This window comes from Macaca fascicularis, chromosome 13, assembly GCF_037993035.2.
Source record: "Macaca fascicularis isolate 582-1 chromosome 13, T2T-MFA8v1.1".
NCBI lineage: Eukaryota > Metazoa > Chordata > Mammalia > Primates > Cercopithecidae > Macaca > Macaca fascicularis.
In genome coordinates, this window is record NC_088387.1 from 16,365,614 (window position 1) to 16,390,899 (window position 25,286).

Consider the following 25,286-nt stretch of genomic DNA (forward strand, 5'->3'; position numbering starts at 1 on the left):
AAAAGAAAGAATCAGTGATCTTGAAGGCAAGTTATTTGAAATGATCAAGTCCGAGGAGCAAAATCAAAGAAAAAAGAAAAGTGAACAGAGTCTGAAGGACTTATGCAGTACCATCAGGCAGACCAATTGATCCACTGCTAGAGTCCAGAAAGAGAAAAAAGAGAAAGGATGTAGAGATAGTTTATGGAAATAATAGTTGGAAACTTACCAAATTTGAGGAAAGACACAGCTCTACAAATCAGAGAAACTAAAGGAATCCACGTTTGATAAACCCAGAGTCTGACATCAAGACACATTATCATGAAACTGTCAAAAGTAAAAAACAAAGACTATCTGGAAAGCAGCAAAGGTAAATGTGGTATGTACATATGGTAGAATATTATTCAGTCTAAGAAAGAAATGAAATTCTGATACATGCTACAAAATGGATGAACCTGGAAGACATTATGCTAAATGAAACAAGCCAGGCACAAAAGGATATATCTTGTATGATTCCTTTTACATGAGGTGCCTGGAGTAGAGAAATAAGTAGATTGGTGATTGTCAAGTGTTGGGCAAGAGGGAAATGGGAAAATTGAAGTTACTGTTTAATGTGTGCAGTTTCAGAGGAAGATGGAAAAAGCTCTGGAGATGGATGGTTGCACAGTAATGTGGATTTACTTAATACCACAGAACTGAACACTTAAGAATGGTTAAAATGATAAGTGTTATGCATATTTAACACCAATTTAAAGAATGAATATAAATAAACTCTTAGAACTCAAAAAATTCAAATGAACCTCATTATTTGGAAATAGCCATCATTAATGTTAGGTGAACATTATTTTAGACACATTCCTATGGTTGCGTTCACATGAAGAGATGGATGGATAGAAGGAAATACTTTTACAGAAATGGCATGCATTATACATGTTATTTAATGAAATAGTATTCAACAGGAAAAATAAAATGGATTTGAGTCATAAATTTTTTAAAATATAAGTTCCTGGCCAGGCGTGGTGTCTCACGCCTGTAATCCCAGCACTTTGGGAGGCTGAGGTGGGTGGATCTCTTGAGGTCAGGAGTTCAAGCCCAGCTTGGCCAACATGATGAAACCCCAACTCTACTAAAAAAATACAAAAATTAACTGGGCATGGTAGTATGTGCCTATAATCCCAGTTACTCGGAGGCGAGGCAGGAGAATCCCTTGAACCCAGAGGGAGGAGGCTTCAGTGAGCCGAGATCGTGCCACTGTACTCCAGCCTGGGCAACAAAGCAAGACTTCTTCTCCAAAAAAAATAAAAGTTCCTTCTGTTGAAAAAAAAAGCAAGATAAAAAAGTCCCATTTTTTGTACATTGTTTATGTTGGTAAAATATACATAACATAAAATTTACCATTTTATCCATTTATTTTTTTATTTTTTATCCATTATTATTTTTATTTTTGATTTTTTGATTTTTTTTTTTATTATACTTTAAGTTCTAGGGTACATGTGCATAACGTGCAGGTTTGTTACATATGTATACTTGTGCCATGTTGGTGTGCTGCACCCATCAACTCGTCAGCACCCATCAACTCGTCATTTACATCAGGTATAACTCCCAATGCAATCCCTTCCCCCTCCCCGTGATAGGCCCCGGTGTGTGATGTTCCCCTTCCCGAGTCTAAGTGATCTCATTGTTCAGTTCCCACCTATGAGTGAGAACATGCGGTGTTTGGTTTTCTGTTCTTGCGATAGTTTGCTGAGAATGATGGTTTCCAGCTGCATCCATGTCCCTAAAAAGGACACAAACTCATCCTTTTTGATGGCTGCATAGTATTCCATGGTGTATATGTGCCACATTTTCTTAATCTAGTGTGTCACTGATGGACATTTGGGTTGATTCCAAGTCTTTGCTATTGTGAATAGTGCCGCAATAAACATACGTGTGCATGTGTCTTTATAGCAGCATGATTTATAATCCTTTGGGTATATACCCAGTAATGGGATGGCTGGGTCATATGGTACTTCTGGTTCTAGATCCTTGAGGAATCTCCATACTGTTTTCCATAATGGTTGAACTAGTTTACAATCCCACCAACAGTGTAAAAATGTTCCTATTTCTCCACATCCTCTCCAGCACCTCTTGTTTCCTGACTTTTTAATGATCGCCATTCTAACTGGTGTGAGATGGTAGCTCATTGTGGTTTTGATTTGCATTTCTCTGATGGTGAGTGATGATGAGCATTTTTTCATGTGTCTGTTGGCTGTATGAATGTCTTCTTTTGAGAAATGTCTGTTTATATCCTTTGCCCACTTTTTGATGGGGTTGTTTGTTTTTTTCTTGTAAATTTGTTTGAGTTCTTTGTAGGTTCTGTATATTAGCCCTCTGTTCTGTAGGTTGCCTGTTCACTCTGATGGTAGTTTCTTTTGCTGTGCAGAAGCTCTTTAGTTTAATTAGATCCCATTTGTCAATTTTGGCTTTTGCTGCCGTTGCTTTTGGTGTTTTAGACATGAATTGCTTGCCCGTGCCTAATTGTATGCCTTATTTAAATACTGTGTTCTACACAGAATTGATTGACTTCCAGCCTGAAAGATGAGGACATTAGCAGTATTGCACTTTTCATCTTCCCCACCTCAACTTTCTGATTTTTAAGTGATATTGCTATTTTTATAGTCATAGTTTATATTTTTACCTTTTGTTTTGTGACTACAATTTCCACATTTGCTACATAACTAGCTTTATTTTATCTAGTTTTACAGTTAATTATATTCAGTGCTCAAGGCTAGTCTTTTACTGTGGCTTCTCCATGTCTGTGTTCTTAATTTTGAATGATCTTTTAATTCCCCTCTCTCACACATACTTTGCCCTATTTCCCTCCACCAATTTAAAGAGGTACTTCATGTTTGAGAATGCCTGAGGCTTTTATACTTAACCAGATCTTGGCTGAGTGGTTTTGAATCTCTTTTGCTTTTGTTCAGAACTTTGTAAATAAACATTGCTCTGTTGTCTTCAGGCATTCATTGTTGCCTGGGAGAATTCAGAGAAGTGTGTGATCATTTCCTCTTCCTCCCTCCTCCTCTTCCTCCCCCCACCATAGCATTCTGCCATTGGCCCCCAAAATTGATGTCCTTCTCATATGCAGAATACATTCATTCCATAACTAAGAAGTCTAAAGTCCAGAGTTTAACCTAATATCATTTAAATCAGATGTGGATGAGGCCAGTTGTTCTCAAGCTGTGAGCCTGTGAAATGAAACAGGTTATGTGCATTCAAAACACAGTGGTGGGACAGGCATAGCACAGACATTTCCATTCCAAAAGGGAAAACTAGGAGGAAAGAAATGATAAATCCCAAGCAAGTCTAAAACCAACAAGGTAAACAGCATTAAATCTTAAGGCTCAAGAATAATCTTTGATTCCATGTCCCACCTCTGGACACATTGGGGTAGGACTTAGGTTGCTATAAAGGAGTACCTGAGACTGGGTAATTTATAAAGAAAAGAGGTTTTTTTTTGTCTCATGGTACTGCAGGCTGTACAGGAAGCATGGTGCTGCCATCTGCTTCTGGCGAGGGTCTCAGGAAGCTCAAAATCATGGTAGAAGTCAGCAAGGAGCCAGCAAGTTACATGGAAGAGCAGGAGCAGGAGAGAGGAGGGAGGTGCCACATCCTCTTTAACAAGCAGATTGCATGTGAACTCACTCATCACCAAGGGCATGATGCTGAGCTATTCATTGAGGAATCCACCCCAGTGATCCAAACACCTCCCACCAGGCCCCACCTCCAACACTGGGAATTACATTTCAATGTGAGATTTGGAGGGCACAAATATCTAGACCATATCCAGCTGCAAGTTTGGGCGACTCTGCTCCTGTTTTTTTGCATGGCACAGACCATGCTGCAGCTCTCACAGATTGGAGTCTTGTGTCTCTCCTAGGCTGGAGTGGCACACTGGTAGGCCCTACCCTTCCAGGGTTTCAGATACAGCCCCCATCCCATGGCATGTCTGAGCATTGCCCTACTGGAGGCTCCCTGTGTTGGCTCTGCCCTCACACCTCTATTTCATATCACTCTATTGGGGGCTTTCCGCAGTGGCCCTGCCCCGTGACAGCTCTCAGCCTGGGCCCTCACGCTTTTCTGGCATCCTTTGAATATAGGTGGAGGCAGCCACACCATCACAGCTCATGCACTTGCACACCCGTGGAGATGGCACCATGCAAACACCATGCCAAGGTTTATCACCTGTGCCTTCTAGAAGGGTGATCTGAGCTGCACCTAAGCCTACTTGAACAACAGCTGAGGTTACCAAGGAGCACTGCACCAGAATTTAGGGAGAAGAGCCTCGAAATTGTTCTGTCACAGGCCCCAGCATTCTGGGCCTGTGATGGGTAGGGCAACTCTGGACATCTCTGAAATACCTTACTGGTCCTTCTCCCATTGTCTCAATAAATAGCACCTGGCTTCCTTCCATCCACACAAATCTCCTTAACAGATGCTTGCACCACACCTTTGGTTTCTTTCCTCAGCATGCTGTTTCATTCTTTACAACATGGCTAGGCTGAGAATTTTCCAGATCTTTAAATTTTGCTTCCCTTGTGATTATAGATTTCATCTTTTGTTTCTGTCTTCTCACATTTTTCTGTAAGTCAAGCCACAGAGCACCCTCAAGACTTTGCTTGGATATTTTTTCCACTAAATACCCTGTTTCATCACTGTCAAATTTCTTCCACAGAGCGCTAGGACACAAGCACAATCCCACCAGGTTCTTTGCCACTTTATTACAAGATCACCTTTTCTTCTGTTTCCAGTAACATGTTTCTCATTTTTTTCTGAGACCTCATTAGAGTAGCCTTTACCATCCAACATTTTGATAGTGACCACTAAGGTAATCTCTAAGAAGATTGAAGCCTTCTCAACAGTTCTCCTTTTCTTTTGAGCCCTCACCACTCGTAATGCTCCTTCCACAGCAGTGTAGGCTTTTTCTAGCATGCACATCCATACTCTTCCAGCCTCTACCCATTACCCAGTTCCAAAGTTACTTCCACATTTTTAGGTATTTGTTACGGCAGCTTCCTGCTACCGTTGCCAACTTCTGTCTTAGTATGTTCAGGCTCCTATAACAAAATTCTCAGACTGGATAATTTATAAACAAATTTACTGTTCACATTTCTAGAGGCTGGGAAGTCTAAAACCAAGGCACCAGCAGATTCAGAGTCTGATAAGGGCCTGTTTCTCATAGATGGTACCTTCTAGCTATTGCATCACAGAAGGGGCAAACAGGCTTCCTCAGACCTCTCATAATGGTACTAATCTTATTCATGAGGGCGGAGCCTTCATGACCTAACTGCCTCCCAAAGGCCCCTCCTCCGAAAACCATCACCTTGGGAGTTTTAACATAGGAAGTTTGAGGAGGACATTCAGATTAGAGCGAGCACTAAACTCATTCATGAGAGTTCTACTCTGATGCTGTAATTACCTGCCATAGGCCCCTTCCCCCCATAACTATCACAGTGGGGTTAGGCTTTCAACATAGGAATTTAGAGGGGGACACAGACGTTCAGTCCATAACACCAAGTGTATTCAGGTCGAAATTCTAAACTTGAGAGGGTGTAATCCATTTGAACATTATAATATTGAAAAAATGTTAAAACCACAGTGTTTCTATTTTATAGTTAGCCTGTCTCATCTACAGAATCCCAGAACTTTTTCTCTCCTGTATTTTACATCTGCCTCACAGCTTTAAAAAAGAAATTGGAAACCAAACCAGTGAACCTCTTTTACTTCCTTTTTTTTTTTTTTTGAGATGGGGTCTCGCTCTGTCTCCCAGGCTGGAGTGCAGTGGCGCGATCTCGGCTCACTGCAAGCTCCGCCTCCTGGGTTCATGCCATTCTTCTGCCTCAGCCTCCCGAGTAGCTGGGACTACAGGCGTCTGCCACCACGCCTGGCTAATTTTTTGTATTTTTAGAAGAGACGGGGTTTCACAGTATTAGCCAGGATGGTCTCGATCTCCTGACCCCATGATCTGCCCACCTCGGCCTCCCAAAGTGCTGGAATTACAGGTGTGAGCCACCGTGCCTGGCTGGACCTCTTTTACTTCTAAAAGACCTGTACAGGCTTCACTTTAAAAATAATTCTGATATATTAAAATGTTTGGGGGATGTTGGGTTTTTTTTCCATTGCAGAGGTCATGTAAGGAAGTTTACTTTTATTTGGCTTGGGATTCTATTTGGGGCTTCATGTAATAACCCTTAAATGTGTGCCAAAGACTTGATTTAGATAAAAGTACAGTAAAATAAAGTAAGATGTATTCTCTTTCATGCTTTTGCAGTATGCAGAAAAATGATTATAATTTTCTTGTGTGCTTTCTGGGCTTTTTGAGTGAAAACATTGATACTGTAGATTGTACGTATGTTAAGAACCCCTCAGTTACCTTTCTGGTAATGATTTACGTTGTTCTTTTTTTTGAGATGGAGTTTTGCTCATGTTGCCCGGGCTGGAGTGTAGTGGCACGATCTTGGCTCACTGCAACCTCTGCCTTGCAGGTTCAAGCAATTCTCCTGCCTCAGCCTCCCGAGTAGCTGGGTTTATAGGCGCCCGCCACCAGGCCCGGCTGATTTTTTGTGTTTTTAGTAGAGATGGGGTTTTGCCATTTTGGGCAGGCTGGTCTCAAACTCCTGCCCTCGGGTGATCCACCTGCCTCGGCCTCCCAGAGTGCTGGGATAACAGGTATGAGCCACCATGCCCAGCCGATTTAGGTGGTTCTTTACGCACTAGTTTGAATTCTCTTAGCTATACAACAGTTAACTTTCTTGTTTACAGTTCATATGAATCCTGTCTCAGGACCTGAACTAAAACTGTGTACGGTTTGTTAATGAGGCTGCTTGAAATTTCAGTTGATTTATTTTTAGCTCTATTTGTAGATGGTGCTGTATTTGTAACCTAAGTTTTTAGTCTTTAGGAAGATTCTGTGTAACACTCTCTCACGTGGACTCACGCTCTCTCTGTCAGGCTCTCTCTGTCTCTCACACACACAAAGACACACACACACACAGACGTGCACACACATACCTCGGTAAACTATGTTTAGACCATGCTTTTGTTGGACTATTATTGTGAAAGTAATGAGTTTGGTTACCCTACTTTTACCACATAGTTGCATGCAAAGGGCACATAACCATTGTCTCCAGTGCTCCATTCCTAGCATATACCACTTAGTCTGTTTTATCCTACTGTAGCAGAATGCCTGAGACTGGTATGTTATAATGAACAGAAGTGTAATGGCTTATATTCTAGACGCTGGGAAATCCAGTATCAAGGTGCTGGCATCTTGGAGGGCTTCTTGTTGCATCATCGCCTGGTAGAAGACAAGAGGGCAAGAGAGAGCAAGAGGGGGCTGCACTCACACATGAGGGTAGAGCCTCATGGCCTTATCACCTCTTCTTAAAGGTCCCCCTCTTAATACGATTACAATGGCAATTAAATTTAGCATGAGTTTTAGGGGGGACAAATCTTCAGACTCTAGCATTCTGCCTGCAGGCCCCCACATCCCATGTCCTCATAAACAAAATAATTCATTTCATCTAAGTAGCCCCACAAGTCGTAACTTGTAACAGCTTCCAATGTAAAAGACCAGAGTCTCATATAAATTAAATGTGAGACTAGTCTTTTTTTTTCAAATGAATCTTTTCCCTTTTTGCTTTTATGCTCCAAAGGTTCTTCCTTATCCAGTGACTATGTAAATTGTCATTAATATTCAAGTGAAATTCACAAATTTGGGGGCTCTTTGATTTGTTTTGTTTTTTTTTTTTAAATTTACTACTGAAGCAGAATTTCTTGTTGCTAATTACAGTATTTAAACTGAACTTATTATGAACTTACTGAAGAAATGGCTTTCCTCCTTTCTTTCAAACATGGGATTTCCTCTAGATTTTGCCTATTAGGAATTTAATATTAGTGTAAATAATCTTATCTTTTGTTTGCACTGTTGAATAAGAGCCAGTAGATGTTTTAATTTTTCAGATGATGATATTTTCACTCAAAAATTTAAGTATGAAAAGAATGAAAATCTAAATGAATATTTATAAATGCCTCACATAGTTCTGATTTTAATTTGTTTTTAATTTCCTTTTTAGCTGCTCCCTGATGGTAAAGCACTGTTGATTTGTTTTGCAGAATCCTTGCAGCCTTTCCTGGAAGCCTGTAGCAACTCTTCATTTTTTCGTACTTGCTCTGTGCTGCTTCGAGCCCCTAAGCTTGATCTTCAAATACTAGAAAAGCTCAGTATTATTTTACAGAAACTTTCCAAAATCAAGTAAGAATTTCTTATTGCTAACATTTTTCATTGAAAAATACCTTACCGTGATCATTTAGACCAGGGGTGTTTAATCTTTTGGCTTCCCTGGGCCACACTGGATGAAGAAGAATTGCCTTGGGCCACACATGAATACACTAACACTAATGATAGCTGATGTGCTAAAAACAAAACAAAACCTCATAGTATTTTCAGAAAGTTTACAAATTTGTGTTGGGTGGCATTCAAAGCCGTCCTGGGCCGCATGCAGTCCGTGGGCTGCAGGTTGGACAAGCTTGATTTAGACCTTTCTGAATCCCATGCTACTTAAGCTTTCATTATTAAATAAAAATTTCCATTATACAGATGTAGAAAATTAAGATTCATGAATACTAATGTTGATCTAAGACCACATATTTAGTGACAGACTAGAATTAGAGTTCTGATCTCAGAACATCTAGTTGTTTCTATAGCTCATTTCAGGTAAGTGAACTTTAAATAAATCATATAAAAGTAAGAGCAGTTTTTAGCAACCAAGTAATAATATCAGAATAAATTCTTGCATATTGGTATTTTCTAATACCACAGGTGAAAATAAAAAGATAATAAAAGTATATTTTGCAAATTCTTATTGATGTACTAAAGTGAATTTAGGGGATGAGAATGAAGCAAGCAGAAGAGATTTTAAATTACTTTTGTAATGGTATTTATTTTAGTAAACTCTTATGGACTGCCTACTGCCACTAATTTGGATTTTTTTATGAGAATCAAGGGCTTTCTGTTTCCTCATCTTTCTCCTGACTCAGAAATTTGTATAACAGTTACTAAACTACAAATAAGGATATCGATTTTAAGTTGTATTTTCCTTGGTTCTTGGTATACTCTAGTGTTTCCTTTGAGGCAAATCTGGACACCTTCTTTCTCATCTCATTTGTATAACAGTAACATTTTTATTTTGATTTAGGTTCAACTCTTCTTCCCCTGGCCTCATCCCCTCATCCATGATTCCCATGGTAGAGAATTTAGATTTTACCAGGCTTCCATATACTTGAGTAGTAAATGCAATGCATCTTGAAATTATTTATAGGTAGGAATTAAGAGATCCATATGTTCTGTTTGGTATCATGCCTAGTAGCGGATTGTAATAAATTATTGTCAAATTATAACCTTATTTTCCAACTGACCAGATTACTAGTTTTGGTCTGATATCTGCTGAATATATCAATTTACTGTCTTCCTTTTCTTGCAGACTATACCGTGATTCTCTTGATTTTAGTAAATTTCTAGTAAGGCCTATTGCAGTTACCCTATGGTGCCATGAAGCTGCAATAACATTACTTAGATTTAATTATTTTTTAGTTCTTAATTCATGGGATTTTTTTAAAAAGTAGTCCCGAAGTGCAAGTATATCCTTGTGCCAAAATGTTTTACTATTCGTGATGTGTTTGTAGCTTGGGTTCATTTTAGACTTAGATAAAAAACTAAAAGCTTGAACAAGACTTGAACAAGAAGACTGGGAATAGCTGATGCTCAAGCAAGTCTTAAAATAAATCTTTAAGATCACAAAAGATGTAAATCCTTTTGTATTAGGATAGTACATAAGGTTATTTGACAAATTCTCTCAAGAGGTAAAAATAGCTAGACAAGGAAATAAGAAACATAAATTCTTAATGATTGAAATGAAACTACTGACGGGTCATTAGAAAGAGAATGGTTGAACAAGTGTTCTGTAGCCAAGTCAAAAGATGGACCAATATTCTGCCACTTTAAAAAGGCCTGCTTACTCTAAATAGCATGATCAAATGTTTGCTTTGCTAGCAGTGAAAAAAAATTCTCACGCTAATAGTGAATAGGGTGCAGTTTTCAGGATTATAAAATGGTTCCAGGCTGGGCACAGTGGTTCGCATCTATAGTCTCAGCACTTTGGGAGGCCAAGGAAGGAGGATTGCTTGAGCCCAGAAGTTCAAGACCAGCCTTAGCAACATAGTGACACCATGTCTCTACAAAAAATAAACAAAATTAGCCAGGTTTGGGGGTGTGTACTTGTAGTTCTAGCTACTTGGGAGGCTGAGGTGGGAGGATTGCTTGAGCTGGGGAGGTTGAGGCTGCAGTAAGTTGTGTTCATGCCACTGCACTCCACCTGGGTGTCAGAACAAGACCTTGTCTCAAAAGAAGAAAAAGTTTCCTTTTTTCCCCAGTGGTTTTCTGCTTCAGGTTTATCTCCTAAAACCTGTTTTGTTTGTTTCAGCATCCTAATATTTTTGTCGCCTATTTTCTCCACTGTTTTTAAAAACAGATGCCGTTTCCTCATGTTTACACATAAATTATCTTCGTGTCATTGCAGATAAACTCTCTTAAGTATGTGTAATTAAATAATATATTCATTTTTTTAACAGGAGTAATAAGAAGCTCTTTGAACTTTTCACAATTCATCTGATGCTTCAAGAAATACAAAGGACAACAAACCCAGAGCATGCATTTCTCTGTATTAATCTAAATTCAACCCTGTTCAATTTGGGTTTAACAAAATGTAACTCCCTGGTCTCCAGTGCAAGCCATTAGACTGGCTAATTTTTTAATATAGTATATGTGGTGCTTATTTATAAACATGTAGAAATTACCAAAGTAACTACAATTCTACCAAGGAAAGTTATCAGTAGCATCATTTATCATGAAAAATAAGTACTTTTTTGAACTTTAAAAATGAAATCTGTAGAAGGTTTCAGTTCAACTAAGGTAGTGCTAATGTACAAGATAACATTTCTAGAATGTATGACACTGAAGTTACTTTTTGTAAAAATATATTAGGAAATTTCTTTCTTAATTATGTGATTATTTGGAATAAAATCGGTGCTTATGTGAGAACAGGGTTAAATAATACTGTCTTTCTATTTTCTTAATATATTAGAATCCTTCCTTTTGAAAGCAAAAGTATATATCTTTAAACTGTCATCTTGATACCATAACTTTTCTATATACTGTATCCTAGATTAACAAATGATGATTTTTTTTTTTTATTGTGCTCTTTGTGGGATAGAAAAAGTTGTTTTTTATTGTGCTGTTCACAGGTTTAAAAACTTTTTTTTGTTTTCAAAATAATTATTACTGGAGCATGTAATACAAGGCAAGACATTTTTTAAACATCGAAAGGTAAACAAAAATAATAGTCCTGTTACCAGAAATATCTCTTGGTATAGCCAAAGATGAGTAAAGTGGCCAGAGGTCTGGGTGAAGTAAAGGTGGTAAAACTTGGGACTTAGGACACGATACTGAGGAGCATTGTGTTAAAAAGTCATAAAATCATATATGATCAGTGTATAATCTCAGTTTCAGGAGTTAGAAGAAATTTTCAAGAAACTACTGGGCCTCTTCAAAAAATACCAGAAAATGTGCCATTTTTGAAGTAGAAACAGAAAGCCATAATGAAAGAACAGGCCAAGGTGAGAATGCTGGAACCACAGGAACTTAAAAATGCAGAAGGCCAGGCACGGTGACTCACACCTGTAATCCTGGAACTTTGGGAGGCTGAGGTGGGCAGATCACCAAAGGTCAGGAGTTCAAGACCAGCCTGGCCAACATGGTGAAACCCCATCTCTACTAAAAATACAAAATTAGCCGGGCGGTGGTGGGTGCCTGTGATCCCAGCTACTCAGGAGGCTGAGGCAGGAGAATCACTTGAGCCCGGGCGGCAGAGGTTCCAGTGAGCCAAGATTGTGCCGTTGCACTCCAGCCTGGGCAACAAAGTGAGATTCTGTCTCAAAAAAATAAAAATAAGTAAAATAAAAATGCAGAAGCCAAAGTGCACATTAGAAACAAAAAATAACATCGATACTTCATAAAATAGGATTAGCATGACAAGAACAAACAAGAAGTTCTCTCGGAACTCAGAGTACATAGAGATTGTACTCATGAGAGTGGATGGCAGATTCTAGGACAGAGCCTGGCACTTCTGCAGGGCGGCATTTGGTGTTTCTGAAGAAGAGAACGGAACAAATGGAGCGGAAGAAATATTCAGAAATACAGTTGAATAAAGATTCTGGCGGCCAAGGAAAGAGCTGCATGTACAGATTGAAAGGGCTCATCATGTTCCAGAAAAACCTATGAGAAAAGGGTTCTATAATTAGATGCATCCTGGCCAAATGTTAATTTATAAGGATAAAAGCACAAACAAAAGCCAGTTACTTACAAGAAAGGAAAAACCAGGCTAGCCTTATAGAATGCTGGAAGGTAATAGGGAGCTCTAGAGGAGAAGATTTTTAATCCAAGACTTTATCCCTAGTGAAGATGCCTGTCATAAGTGAGGACAATGGAAAGACATCTTCAGACATTCAGGCGTTGAGATGTTATACCACTTACGTACTATTCTGGAGAAAGCAATGACTTAAAGATTAATCAACTTAGAGATGAAAGAAAACAGTTTATTAAATCAACCTCATATCAAAAGCACTGAACACTGAAACAACTTAAACATTAAATAATTGTTGTAACTGTTTATGAGATGGAGTGAGATGTTAAATTCCTCAAAAGGATAAATGATGGAAAAAGCAGCCCCCTCGCTCTTCCTTCCTCCATCATCATGATGTGTACAGTTGACTCCATTTCTCACCCTGTCTTCATAAGTCTTTCAGGGTCAAGTGATTTCAGGCCAAGAAACAAAAGCAAAATTGTCTCATTCCCCATTGTATTCAGATGAAAACTGATGATAAAATCAGGTACAGTTCCAAGAGGAGACACTGGAGGGGAACCACGCTGGGTCTGTAAGCAATTGCAAATGAGATGGCACACATATTTATGCTGTATCAAGGTCACTGTCATCTTACCATATCAGACTGAAAATGTCACCACTATCTGGACCGTCAGATATGTTTATTGGGAAAATCGTTTTTCTCTTTGTGTATATGTTATGCACTAGCAGGGTGGTTTAGTAACAAATCTCTGAGACCTTTTATTTGAAAACATTTGTTTTTAAATAATGGGAGAAGCAATATGTTAGTAGTGAGTATCTGGGTAAGACTATCTTAGCTTTTGTTAACAAAAACTAAGAATTGATGGGGCCTTGAGATTGAGGTAGAGATGAAAGAGGAGCTGTTAAGTACAATATTCTACATTATCATCAGAAAGAGTCGAAGTGTTCCATTTCACTATTAGAAACCTGTAAGATAAACAATCCTTTTGGAAAATATCAAGGAAACTATTAAAATAAAAATAGCATAAATATTCTCAAAACACTGAAAAAGAAAAATGAAATAGATATAGCAAAAAATAGAATGACAGGAAAATGAAAAGAACAAAAATATTTAGGATAAATAAAGGAGGTTTTAAAAATTAGTTGTTCTTTATGGACATGTGCTAATAAATTTGAAAATCTGAATGAAATGGACTATTCTCTAGGGAAAGATCAAAATTGGCTTAAGAAATCTGCACTAGCAAACCATTGCAGTCATTTATTTATTTATTTAATTTTTTTGTAGAGGCAGAGTTTTGCCATGTTGTCCAGGCTGGTCTTGAACTTCTGAACTTGAGCAGTCTGCCTGCCTCAGCCTTCCAGAATGCTGGGATTGCAAGCATGAGCCAGTGCGCCTAGCCTACAGTCTTTTATAAAATTATCAAAGAATTATTTTTTTAAATGGCTGCAAGTCCAGGTGTTTTACAAGTGGATTGTTTTACAATTTCAACATGAAATATTTAAAGTTATTTAAACTGTCCCAGAATGTAGAAAAATCAAATTCATTTTATGCAGTTAACATGAACCTAGTATCAAACAGTTGGCAAAATGAGAAAGAATAAGATTTAAAAGTCTTAAAGAATTATGGAGAAATTAATACCAACTGCATATGACAGAAACATTAATCCATGATTAAGTAGGATAACATACATTCCAGAAATACAAGATTAGCTTTTTAATAGAAAAATATATTTTGGCCAGGCTAAGTTTTTAGTATATTATTATTCTTTAATCCTCATAAAAACTTTGTGATGGGTTTTTTTAATTGTTACCATTTTATAGATCAAAAAAGAAATGGGGTTAGGGAGATCTGAGTAACTAAGTCACTATCATTGTTGTGACTAGAGCTCTGTTAGTTGAAGGGGAGTGAGAGGGAATTTGCAATACTAGATTTTTACTCATATTATAGTTGTAACTAGAGTCCTTGAGTTTACCTCCTCTCTTCCAACCTCCAAATTTATTGGAATAACAAAAGAAATTTTTCTAGAGTAAACGATGTAAAATAGAAAATTTTTATTTTCAGCAGTGTGGTGGACTATATCTATTCTCCAGGTGCAGTGCAACTAAAAATGTTACGAGTACATAGGCATGTGGTTGAGCTGGTAGCAAAGTAAAACAGTTCCTTGGAGACCAGACATAAGAAACAAATCCAAAGCAAAAGAAAAAAAATTAAAAACCAGAAATCAATGAAGTAGAAAAAAGGAAGTCAACAAAACCAAAAGCTATTTCTTTGAAAATATCAATAAAATTAATAAGCTTCCAGCCAGGCTAACTTAAAAAAAAAACGAGAGAAGGCACAAATTGCTAATACCAAAAATGAAAGAGGGGACATTACTGTAGATTCCATGTTCATAGATAGGAAGACTCAATATTGTTAAGATGTCTGTTCTTCCCAACTTGATCTATAAATACAATGGAAATCCTATTCAAAATCCTAACAAGTTACTTTGTGAGTACCAACTGACTTTCTCCCATGAATTGTGAACTTTCTTAATGGCATCTAGAAGGCTAAACTTTCTAGGTTTTCATAGCTAGAGAGGAGCTAGGGAGGAGACATCAAGGCCTGGCTTCAAAGCTTCAAAGGACAGGCTGACTCTCTTGTTAGAGTTTAATGGAGCTGGTGACTTTAACTTGAAGGCAATGCTCATTTACCATTCTGAAAATCCTAGGGCCCTTAAGAATCATGCTAAATCTCCCCTACCTTTACTCTGTAAATGGAAGAACAAAGCCTGGATGACAGCATATCTGTTTACAACATCATTTCCTGAATACTTTAAGCCTGCTGTTGAGACCTACTGCTCAGATAAAACAGACTTTTCTGAAAACATTACCACTTATTAACAGTGCACCCAGTGACCAAAGAGCTCTAATGGAGATGTACAAGATTAATGTTTCCATGCCCGATAACATAACATCCATTCTACAGCCTGTGAACCAAAACGTAATTTCAACTTTCAAGTCAATTTGCTTCTCCATATATACTTTATAATTCATGGGAGAAGGTCAAAATGTCGACGTTAACAGGAGTTTGGAAAAAGTTGATTCCAATCCTCATAAATGACTTTGAGGGGTTTAAGACTTCAATGGAGGAAGTAACTGCAGATGTGGAGGAAATTGCAAATGAACTAGAATCAGATGTGGAGCCTAAGATGGCATGGTCTTCCAGAAGAAGGCTGTTTCATCTACACTGGAAATCTGTTGTGTAGTGTAGTCACTTCATCAGTGGCCTTACCTCAGTCTTCTGGAGAACTTACTGCAGCTTCTACACCAGCACTTGCTGCTTCACCTTGCACTTTTGTGTTATGGAGATGATTTCTTTCCTAAAACGTCATGAACCAACCTCTGCTAGCTTCAACCTTTCCTTCTGCAGCTTCCTCAGCCTTCTTAGAATTGAAGAGAGTTAGGGCCTTGCTTTGGATTAGGCTTTGGCTTAAAGGAATATTGTGGCTGATTTGATCTGTCAATACCATTAAAACTTTCTCCTTATCAGCAATAAGGCTGCGGTGTTTTCTTATCATTTGTGTATTCTCTGGAGTAGCACTTCTAATTTCGTTTAAGAACTTTTTCTTTTGCTTTCACAACTTCGTAGTTTGGCGCAAGAGGCCTAGCCTTCAGCTTTTCTTGGCTTTGGACATGCTAAATCACCCAACCATTTCTAGCTTTTCATTTAAAGTGAGAGATGTGAGACTCTTTCTTTCACTTGGACACTTAGAGGGCATTTTAAGGTTATTAATTGGCCTAATATCAGTATTGTTATGTCTCAGGAAATGGAGAGCGATCTAAGGAGAGGGAGAGATGGGGGGATCAGCCAGTCAGTGGAGCAGTCAGAACACTTACACATTTATCAGTTAGGTTTGCTGTCTTACATGGGTGTGGTTCTTGGCATCCTGAAACAATTACAATAGTAACATCAGAGATTATTGGCCAGGCACGATGGCTCACTCTTATAATCCCAACACTTTGGGAAGCTGAGGCTGGAGGATTGCTTGAGGCCAGGAGTTTGAGACCAGCCTGGGCAACATAACAAGACCCTGTTTCTACAAAAAGAGTAAAAATAAAAATAAACCAGCCAGGTGTGGTGGCAGGCACTTGTAGTCCTAGCAACTCGAGAAGCTGAGGCAGGAGGATCACATGAACCTAGGAGTTGGAGGCTGCAGTGAGCTATGATCACACCACTGCACTCCAGTCTGGGCAACAGTGAGACCCTGTCTCTAAAAATAAATAAAAATAACTGATCACAGATCACCATGACAGATAAAATAATAGTAACAGAAAAGTTTGAAAAATGCAAATTACATTTTTCACAAGATGCAGGGTTGCCACAAATCTTCAATTTGTAAAAGACACAGTATCTGTGAACCACAATAAAGGTGAAGTGCACCAAAATTAAGTATGCCTGTATGCAAATGCAGAGCTCACACCCTTCTGATGAACAGACAGAAGTATCAGATCCTTTTCTATGCTAGCAAAGGATTTTAAGAGTTTGGAATTCTCTAAAAGTGTAAAGCTCTTAGGAGGGTGTTATTGGGCAAAGCAGTGCTTTATCTCATTCTCTTGTTTGCCTTTTCAAACTTCCCACCCATTGTAGACCCACTTGCTGTGTTATTGCAGGTTGAGCCCCTGAGGCCCTTTTCTCTCACCTCTTCTGTTCACCTCCCATCCCCTTTCCATGGCATCCTCCATGCCCTTCTGATATCCACATGTCTCTTCATTTTCTTCTCAGGCCTCCTCTTTCTCTCTTGCCATCTCTCTAAGTTATTGAAATTCTTGAAATCCTAAGCTGGCCTGGCACTGAGAGGTAAGCACCTAAGAGCATCAGTCTTCCCTAGATAGATGGAACTGTGCGCAGATCTGGGACTGCTGGAAGGGTGTGAGGTAGGGGTTTAAGGATTGTGCAAGTAGGGTGGGGTTAAAAAAGACCTTGTCATCTTTAATAGCATCAAGATTAAACTTGGTACTGAATTCAGCAGTGTTCATTTCTTATTTTCCACTGTATTTCGTTTCAACCCATCCTCTATATTTTAAATGAGCCCAAAGCCTTTAGATATGTGTAAAAGAAGGTGTGATACAGCTTTCAAATTCTTGAAATTTGCCCAAGAAATACTTTGTATCATGAGGTCTGCAGTTATTTATACAAATCCCTGAAAATATTTCATGGAAAATCTGTAGCACCCAGTTGAGATGAGACCAAACTGGAAAAATCTCTGTGGCTGTGATTATTGTCAGTTCTGTAAGATGAAGATGGGACCAGTGACAAGAATGTGCACTGTTTACTGAGCACTCACCTCCACAGGGCCATGTGCTTTTCAGACATTGCCTCTTTCAGTTTTGAGCACAATGCCAGTTGTGCCATCCCTGACATATAGATGAGGAGATGAAGATCCAGACATAACCAGCAAGGGCAGGGCTGGGAAACAATCCATGTGTGCCTGATTCCCAGGGCTCACATGTGTGCAGTTTTCTCTCCAGAACGGTTTGCCTTAAGTGAGGACAGGATTCAGGATGTTCAGTTTCAATCGCACTGGCTGGGCTGGAATCTTTGTTGACCCTTCCACTCTACGTTCCTCCCTGGCTGGGGAGGCTCACTCGAGTGGGCTTCTTGCTGGGCTTAGCCAGTGGGTGTTGCCATCAGGAGACGACAGGGCATCTGCTTCTCCAGGGCATCCCCGAGGGCACAGTGCTCTGTGACTCCAGGGTCTGCCCCTCATGGTTTCTCTAAACCTCACTCCTCTCTTTATAAACAGCCCCTTCATAAATTACCCACCTCAGCTGGGCCCGGTGGCTCATGCCTGTAATCCCAGTACTTTGGGAGTCCGAGGCGGGCGGATCATGAGGTCAGGAGATCAAGACCATCCTGGTTAACCTGGTGAAACCCTGTCTCTACTAAAAAATACAAAAAATTAGCCGGGAGTGGTGGCAGGCACCTGTAGTCCCAGCTACTCGGGAGGCTGAGGCAGGAGAATGGTGTGAACCCAGGAGGCGGAGCTTGCAGTGAGCCGAGATCGTGCCACTGCACTGCAGCCTGGGCAACAGAGCAAGACTTCGTCTCAAAAAATAAATATATACATACATAAATTACCCACTTTGAGGGTGTCATCTGCTTTCTGTCAGGAGCAGGACTGACTCACTAGCATCACTCCTAAATAATGTGAGCTTGTTTTGATTTTTTGTTTGAGGCAGTCTCACTCTGTTTCCTAGGCTAGAGTGCAGTGGCATGGTCTTGGCTCACTGTAGCTTCTGCCTTCTGGGCTCAAGCAATCCTTCCACCTTAGCCATCCCAGTAGCTGGGACTATAAGCGTGCACCACCAGGCTTGGCTAAGTTTTAAAATATTTGTAGAGATGAGGTCTCGCTATGTTGCCAGACTGGTCTTGAACTCCAGGGCTCAAGTGATCCTTCTGCCTCAGCTTCCTAAAGTGTTGGGATTACAGGTATGAGCCACTGCACCTGCCCAATGATGTGAACTTTTAGTAAGTCACTTCAGTTCTCTGGGCCCAACTTGCTTTACTTGTCAAGCAGGGACCATGGTGCCGGGTCTCCCAGATTGTGAATGTCAAAGAAAACAGGTAGAGAGGCACTTTGGAAGACATAACACTCCTCAGAATGGGAGCTAGCAGTGTAATTCCACAAGGCGCAGAATGGGCATTCAGTGCATAGCCTGACTGGAAGTGGAGCATCCTTTGTGAGAAAAGGAAACCTCTGAGACAGTGAATATGTTTCCATTCCGAAAAGCTTGATGCAATTAAAATAGAAGAAAGGGCACCACTGAAGAGAATAAGAGGAGAAAGGATCTTTGTTTTGTTTTTGCTTGTTTCTTTATGGTAGCGACAGTGTATTTCATGTAGAAACCTGTTACAAAGCTCCACATAATAAACATGAGAAAGTCCAGGATGATGGTTTTGGCCAAGGAGCAAATGACATGCCACAGCTGCCCTGGCAGGTCTCCTTTTCGAGATCGTGTCCTCGCGAATGGGACTCCAAAGCAGCTGCAACAGGCATCTTCTAGCTGGGAAAGGCCACTTGACCTCTTTTTCTCTTTCGAAAGCCAGGCAGCTGTGAGTCCAGGCTTGTCACTCCTGGGTGCAGGCTCAGGAATTGAAGGTGGGCCTGCCAAGCCACACACCCTCGTTCGAAACACCTCTGCTCTGTGGCCAGGTTTTTCAGGCCCTCCCCACTCCCCATCAGCAGTGGCTTCTGGAATTTCCCTGTCTGTAGAATGAGAACAGTTACACCAACATTTCTTCCCAAGGAGCTAATTGGAATATTGCAATACGAATCTTTGCAGAGAATCAATCCTGAGAGATGCTAAAGGATAATTTAGCTCATATAAGTACTAATCAGTATCTCTTTTCCAGGTATTCTGTAAGGGAGCTGAAACTTCCAACCTTTCTTCCTATTCACAAACCCACCTTCACCTGCCCCCAATGCTGAACTTTGGTTTTTCATGTTGCTTTTGCAGAACTTTAAAACATTTGATTTCCCTGATGAGTCTTTGTACTGAGGGGCCAGTGCAGTTTGCTTGGCACTTTGTTTTCCTCTCATATAACTTTTCCCTGCCAATAAGGCATTTAGGCTGAGAGAAAAAGTTATTGAGCATGTGCATCCAAATTTGAGATGATCGTTATTTCATTTACCTAATGACTTTAACTTCTTTGATACTGTGTTTGTCTTATGAATGTAATGGCTTTCTCACTTTAATGAAAAGTTATGCAATAAAATTGAAAAGTAAGTATTATATATGTAAAAATTAATTCCTTTTTAAATATAAAGAATTAATGGGACCAGGCTTTTTATTTTTTATTTGTACAAATCTATGGGATACATGAGAAATTTTGTTACATGTGTATAATGTGTGGCGATCAAGTCAGGGTATTTGGATTGTCCACCTGAGTACAATACATGTTTGTTAAGTATAATCACCCTACTCAGCTGTTGAACATTGATGTTTTTCCTTCTAACTTATTGTATGTTTGTACACTTGAACCGAGTTCTCCTTACCCTCTTCCTCCCACCACTCTTGATTCCCAGTCTCTGGCATCTCTTTCCCTCTCTACCTCTGTGTGATCAAAAGTTTTAGCTTTCACATATAAATGGAAACATGCGTCATTGGGCTTGCTTGCTTGGCTGTTTTCACTTAAAATAATGACCTCTGGTTTTATCCATGTTGCTGCAAATGACATGACTTCATTCTTTTTGTGGCTGAATAGTATTTCATTGTGTATAGGTACCACATTTCCTTTATCCATTTGTCCGCTGTTGGGCACTCAGGCTGATTCCATATCTTTGCTATTGTGAATAGTGCTGCAATAAACATGAGGGTGATATATATCAATATACTGTTTTCTTTTCCTCTGGGAAATACCCAGTAGAGGTGTTGCTGGATCCAGTGGTAATTCTAATTTTAGTTTTTTGAGAAATCTTACTTTTCCATGGTGGATGTTTAAATTCTCACCAACAGTGGGTAAGAATTATTTTTATCTACATCCTTGCCAACATCTGTTATTTTTTGTCTTTTTCATAATAGCTATTCTGACTGGGGTAAGATGATATCTAATTGTGATTTTGATTTTGATTCTGATGTTGGGCATTTTTTCACGTATCTGTTGGTTACCTGTATGTCTTCTTTTGAACAATGTCCATTCATGTCCTTTACCGCCCCCCCGCTTTTTTTTTTTTTTTTTTGAGATGGAGCCGCTGTTTGCCGCCCAGGCTGGAGTGCAGTGGCGCAATCTCGGCTCACTGCACACTCTGCTTCCCGGGTTCATGCCATTCTCCTGCCTCAGCCTCCCGAGTAGCTGGGACTACAGGCGTCTGCCACCACGACCAGCTAATTTTTGTATTTTTAGTAGAGACGGTGTTTCACTGCATTAGTCAGGATGGTCTCGATCTCCTAACCTCATGATCCACCTGTCTTGGCTTCCAAAAGTGCTGGGATTACAGGTGTGAACCACCACGCCCAGCCCCCTTTGCCCACTTTTTAATGGGATGTAAAAAAATTTTTTTAACTGTTGGGCTGTTTGAGTTCCTTGTGTATTTGGAATATTAGTCCCTTGTTGGATGAATAGTTTGCAGATATTTTCTACTCTTCAATAGGTTGTCTCTTCACTCTGTTGATCATTTCCTTTGCTGTGTCAAATATTTTTAGTTTATTATAATCCTATTTGTCTATTTTTGTTTTGTCGCCTGTGCTTTTGAGGTCTCAGTCATAAATTCTTTCCCCAGACCAATGTCCAGGAGAGTTTTCCCTAGGCTTTCTTATGATATTTTTTTTATAGTTTCACATCTTATGTGTACATCTCTAATCTAATTTTTAGTTTATTTTTGTATATGATGAGAGATAGAGGTCCATGTTCATTCTTCTGCATGTAGTTAACCAATTTTCTCACTATCATTTATTGAAGAGGGTGAACTTTCCCCAATGTAAGTTCTTTTTGGCTTTGTCAAAGATCACTTGGCCATAAATATGTGCCTTTATTTCTGGTTTCTTTATTTTGTTCCATTGGTCTACGTGTCTGTTTTTATAACAGTATCATGCTGCTTTGGTTACTATATGCTTGTAAAATGTTTTGAAGTGAGTCATTGTGATACCTGCAGCTTTTGTCTTTTTGCTCATGATGACTTTGAGCTCTTTTTTGGTTCCATATAAATTTTAGGATTGCTTTTTTAATTCTGTGAAAAGTGACGTTGGTATTTTGATGGGGATTGCATTGAATCTGTAGATTGCTTTGGGCAATGTGGTTATTTTAATGATATTAATTTCTCTTATCCATGAGCATGGGACCTTTCTCCATTTTATTTGTGTCTTCTTCAATTTCTTTCATCAGTGTTTTATAGTTTTCCTTATAGAGATTTTCCACTCCCTTGGTTAAATTTATTCCTAGGTATTTTATTTTTGTAGCTATCGTAAATGGGATTGCCTTCTTGATTTCTTTCTCAGTTAGATCATTATTGGTATAGAAATGCTACTGATTTTTGTTATGTTGGTTTTGTATCCTGCAACTTTACTGAATTTATTTATTAGATATAAGAGATTTTGGTGGAGTATTCAGGTAGATATAAGGCCATAGCATCAGCAAGGAGGGCCAATTTGATTTCCTCTTTTCCAATCTGGATGCTTTTTATTTCTTTCTTTCTCTTGCCTGAGTGCTCTGGCTAGGATTTCCAGTACTATGTTGAATTTCAGTGGGAAACTGGGGTATCCTTGTCTTATTTCAGTTCTTAGAGGAAAGGCTTTTAGCTTTTCTCCGTTCAGTATGATGTTAGCTGTGGGCTTGTCATAGCCTTTCTTATTTCGAGGTAAGTTTCTTCTATGCCTAGTTTGTTGACAGTTTTTATCCTGGAGTGATGTTGAATTTTTTTTGTTTTTTTAATTAATTAATTAATTTATTATTATTATACTTTAAGTTGTAGGATACATGTGCATAACGTGCAGGTTTGTTACATATGTATACTTGTGCCATGTTGGTGTGCTGCACCCATCAACTCATCATTTACATCAGGTATAACTCCCAATGCAATCCCTCCCCCCTCCCCCCTCCCCATGATAGGCCCCTGTGTGTGATGTTCCCCTTCCTGAGTCCAAGTGATCTCATTGTTCAGTTCCCACCTATGAGTGAGAACATGTGGTGTTTGGTTTTCTGTTCTTGTGATAGTTTGCTAAGAATGATGGTTTCCAGCTGCATCCATGTCCCTACAAAGGATGCAAACTCATCCTTTTTGATGGCTGCATAGTATTCTATGGTGTATATGTGCCACATTTTCTTAATCCAATCTGTCACTGATGGACCTTTGGGTTGATTCCAAGTCTTTGCTATTGTGAATAGTGCTGCAATAAACATACGTGTGCATGTGTCTTTATAGCAGCATAATTTATAATCCTTTGGGTATATACCCAGTAATGGGATGGCTGGGTCATATGGTACATCTAGTTCTAGATCCTTGAGGAATCGCCATACTGTTTTCCATAATGGTTGAACTAGTTTACAATCCCACCAACAGTGTAAAAGTGTTCCTATTTCTCCACATCCTCTCCGGCACCTGTTGTTTCCTGACTTTTTAATGATCACCATTCTAACTGGTGTGAGATGGTATCTCATTGTGGTTTTGATTTGCATTTCTCTGATGGCCAGTGATGATGAGCATTTTTTCATGTGTCTGTTGGCTGTATGAATGTCTTCTTTTGAGAAATGTCTGTTTATATCCTTTGCCCACTTTTTGATGGGGTTGTTTGTTTTTTTCTTGTAAATTTGTTTGAGTTCTTTGTAGGTTCTGGATATTAGCCCTTTGTCAGATGAGTAGATTGCAAAAATTTTCTCCCATTCTGTAGGTTGCCTGTTCACTCTGATGGTAGTTTCTTTTGCTGTGCAGAAGCTCTTTAATTTAATGAGATCCCATTTGTCAATTTTGGCTTTTGCTGCCATTGCTTTTGATGTTTTAGACATGAAGTCTTTGCCCATGCCTATGTCCTGAATGGTACTACCTAGGTTTTCCTCTAGGATTTTTATGGTATTAGGTCTAACATTTAAGTCTCTAATCCATCTTGAATTAATTTTCGTATAAGGAGTAAGGAAAGGATCCAGTTTCAGCTTTCTACTTATGGCTAGCCAATTTTCCCAGCACCATTTATTAAATAGGGAATCCTTTCCCCATTTCTTGTTTTTGTCAGGTTTGTCAAAGATCAGATGGCTGTAGATGTGTGGTATTATTTCTGAGGACTCTGTTCTGTTCCATTGGTCTATATCTCTGTTTTGGTACCAGTACCATGCTGTTTTGGTTACTGTAGCCTTGTAGTATAGTTTGAAGTCAGGTAGCGTGATGCCTCCAGCTTTGTTCTTTTGACTTAGGATTGTCTTGGAGATGCGGACTCTTTTTTGGTTCCATATGAACTTTAAAGCAGTTTTTTCCAATTCTGTGAAGAAAGTCATTTGTAGCTTGATGGGGATGGCATTGAATCTATAAATTACCTTGGGCAGTATGGCCATTTTCACGATATTGATTCTTCCTATCCATGAGCATGGTATGTTCTTCCATTTGTTTGTGTCCTCTTTTATTTCACTGAGCAGTGGTTTGTAGTTCTCCTTGAAGAGGTCCTTTACATCCCTTGTAAGTTGGATTCCTAGGTATTTTATTCTCTTTGAAGCAATTGTGAATGGAAGTTCATTCCTGATTTGGCTCTCTGTTTGTCTGTTACTGGTGTATAAGAATGCTTGTGATTTTTGCACATTAATTTTGTATCCTGAGACTTTGCTGAAGTTGCTTATCAGCTTAAGGAGATTTTGGGCTGAGACAATGGGGTTTTCTAAATATACAATCATGTCATCTGCAAACAGGGACAGTTTGACTTCTTCTTTTCCTAACTGAATACCCTTGATTTCTTTCTCTTGCCTAATTGCCCTAGCCAGAACTTCCAACACTATGTTGAATAGGAGTGGTGAGAGAGGGCATCCCTGTCTTGTGCCAGTTTTCAAAGGGAATTTTTCCAGTTTTTGCCCATTCAGTATGATATTGGCTGTGGGTTTGTCATAAATAGCTGTTTTATTTTGAGGTACGTTCCATCAATACCGAATTTATTGAGCGTTTTTAGCATGAAGGGCTGTTGAATTTTGTCAAAAGCCTTTTCTGCATCAATTGAGATAATCATGTGGTTCTTGTCTTTGGTTCTGTTTATATGCTGGATTATGTTTATTGATTTGCAAATGTTGAACCAGCCTTGCATCCCAGGGATGAAGCCCACTTGATCATGGTGGATAAGCTTTTTGATGTGTTGCTGAATCTGGTTTGCCAGTATTTTATTGAGGATTTTTGCATCGAT

The 25,286-nt window shown here is 39.2% G+C and overlaps 1 protein-coding gene across 27 annotated transcripts in view; it reads left to right on the top strand.

The window, feature by feature from the left end:
* The window catches only part of CCDC138 (coiled-coil domain containing 138), a 139,073-nt gene that overhangs the window by 82,654 nt on the left and 31,133 nt on the right, over positions 1 to 25,286 (top strand). For 18 of the 27 annotated variants that reach the window (XM_045368862.3, XM_074011230.1, XM_065526785.2 and 15 more), the window contains 2 exons: positions 8,134 to 8,272; positions 10,648 to 11,129. The exons of 1 other annotated variant lie outside the window; for it this stretch is intronic. In XM_045368862.3, the coding sequence (XP_045224797.1) occupies positions 8,134 to 8,272; positions 10,648 to 10,813 (305 nt within the window). In that variant the 3' untranslated portion in view covers positions 10,814 to 11,129. Of the gene's footprint in view, positions 1 to 8,133; positions 8,273 to 10,647; positions 11,130 to 25,286 lie in introns of those variants that run through there. 8 more of the 27 variants (XM_074011238.1, XM_074011226.1, XM_074011239.1 and 5 more) reach the window with 2 other exon arrangements.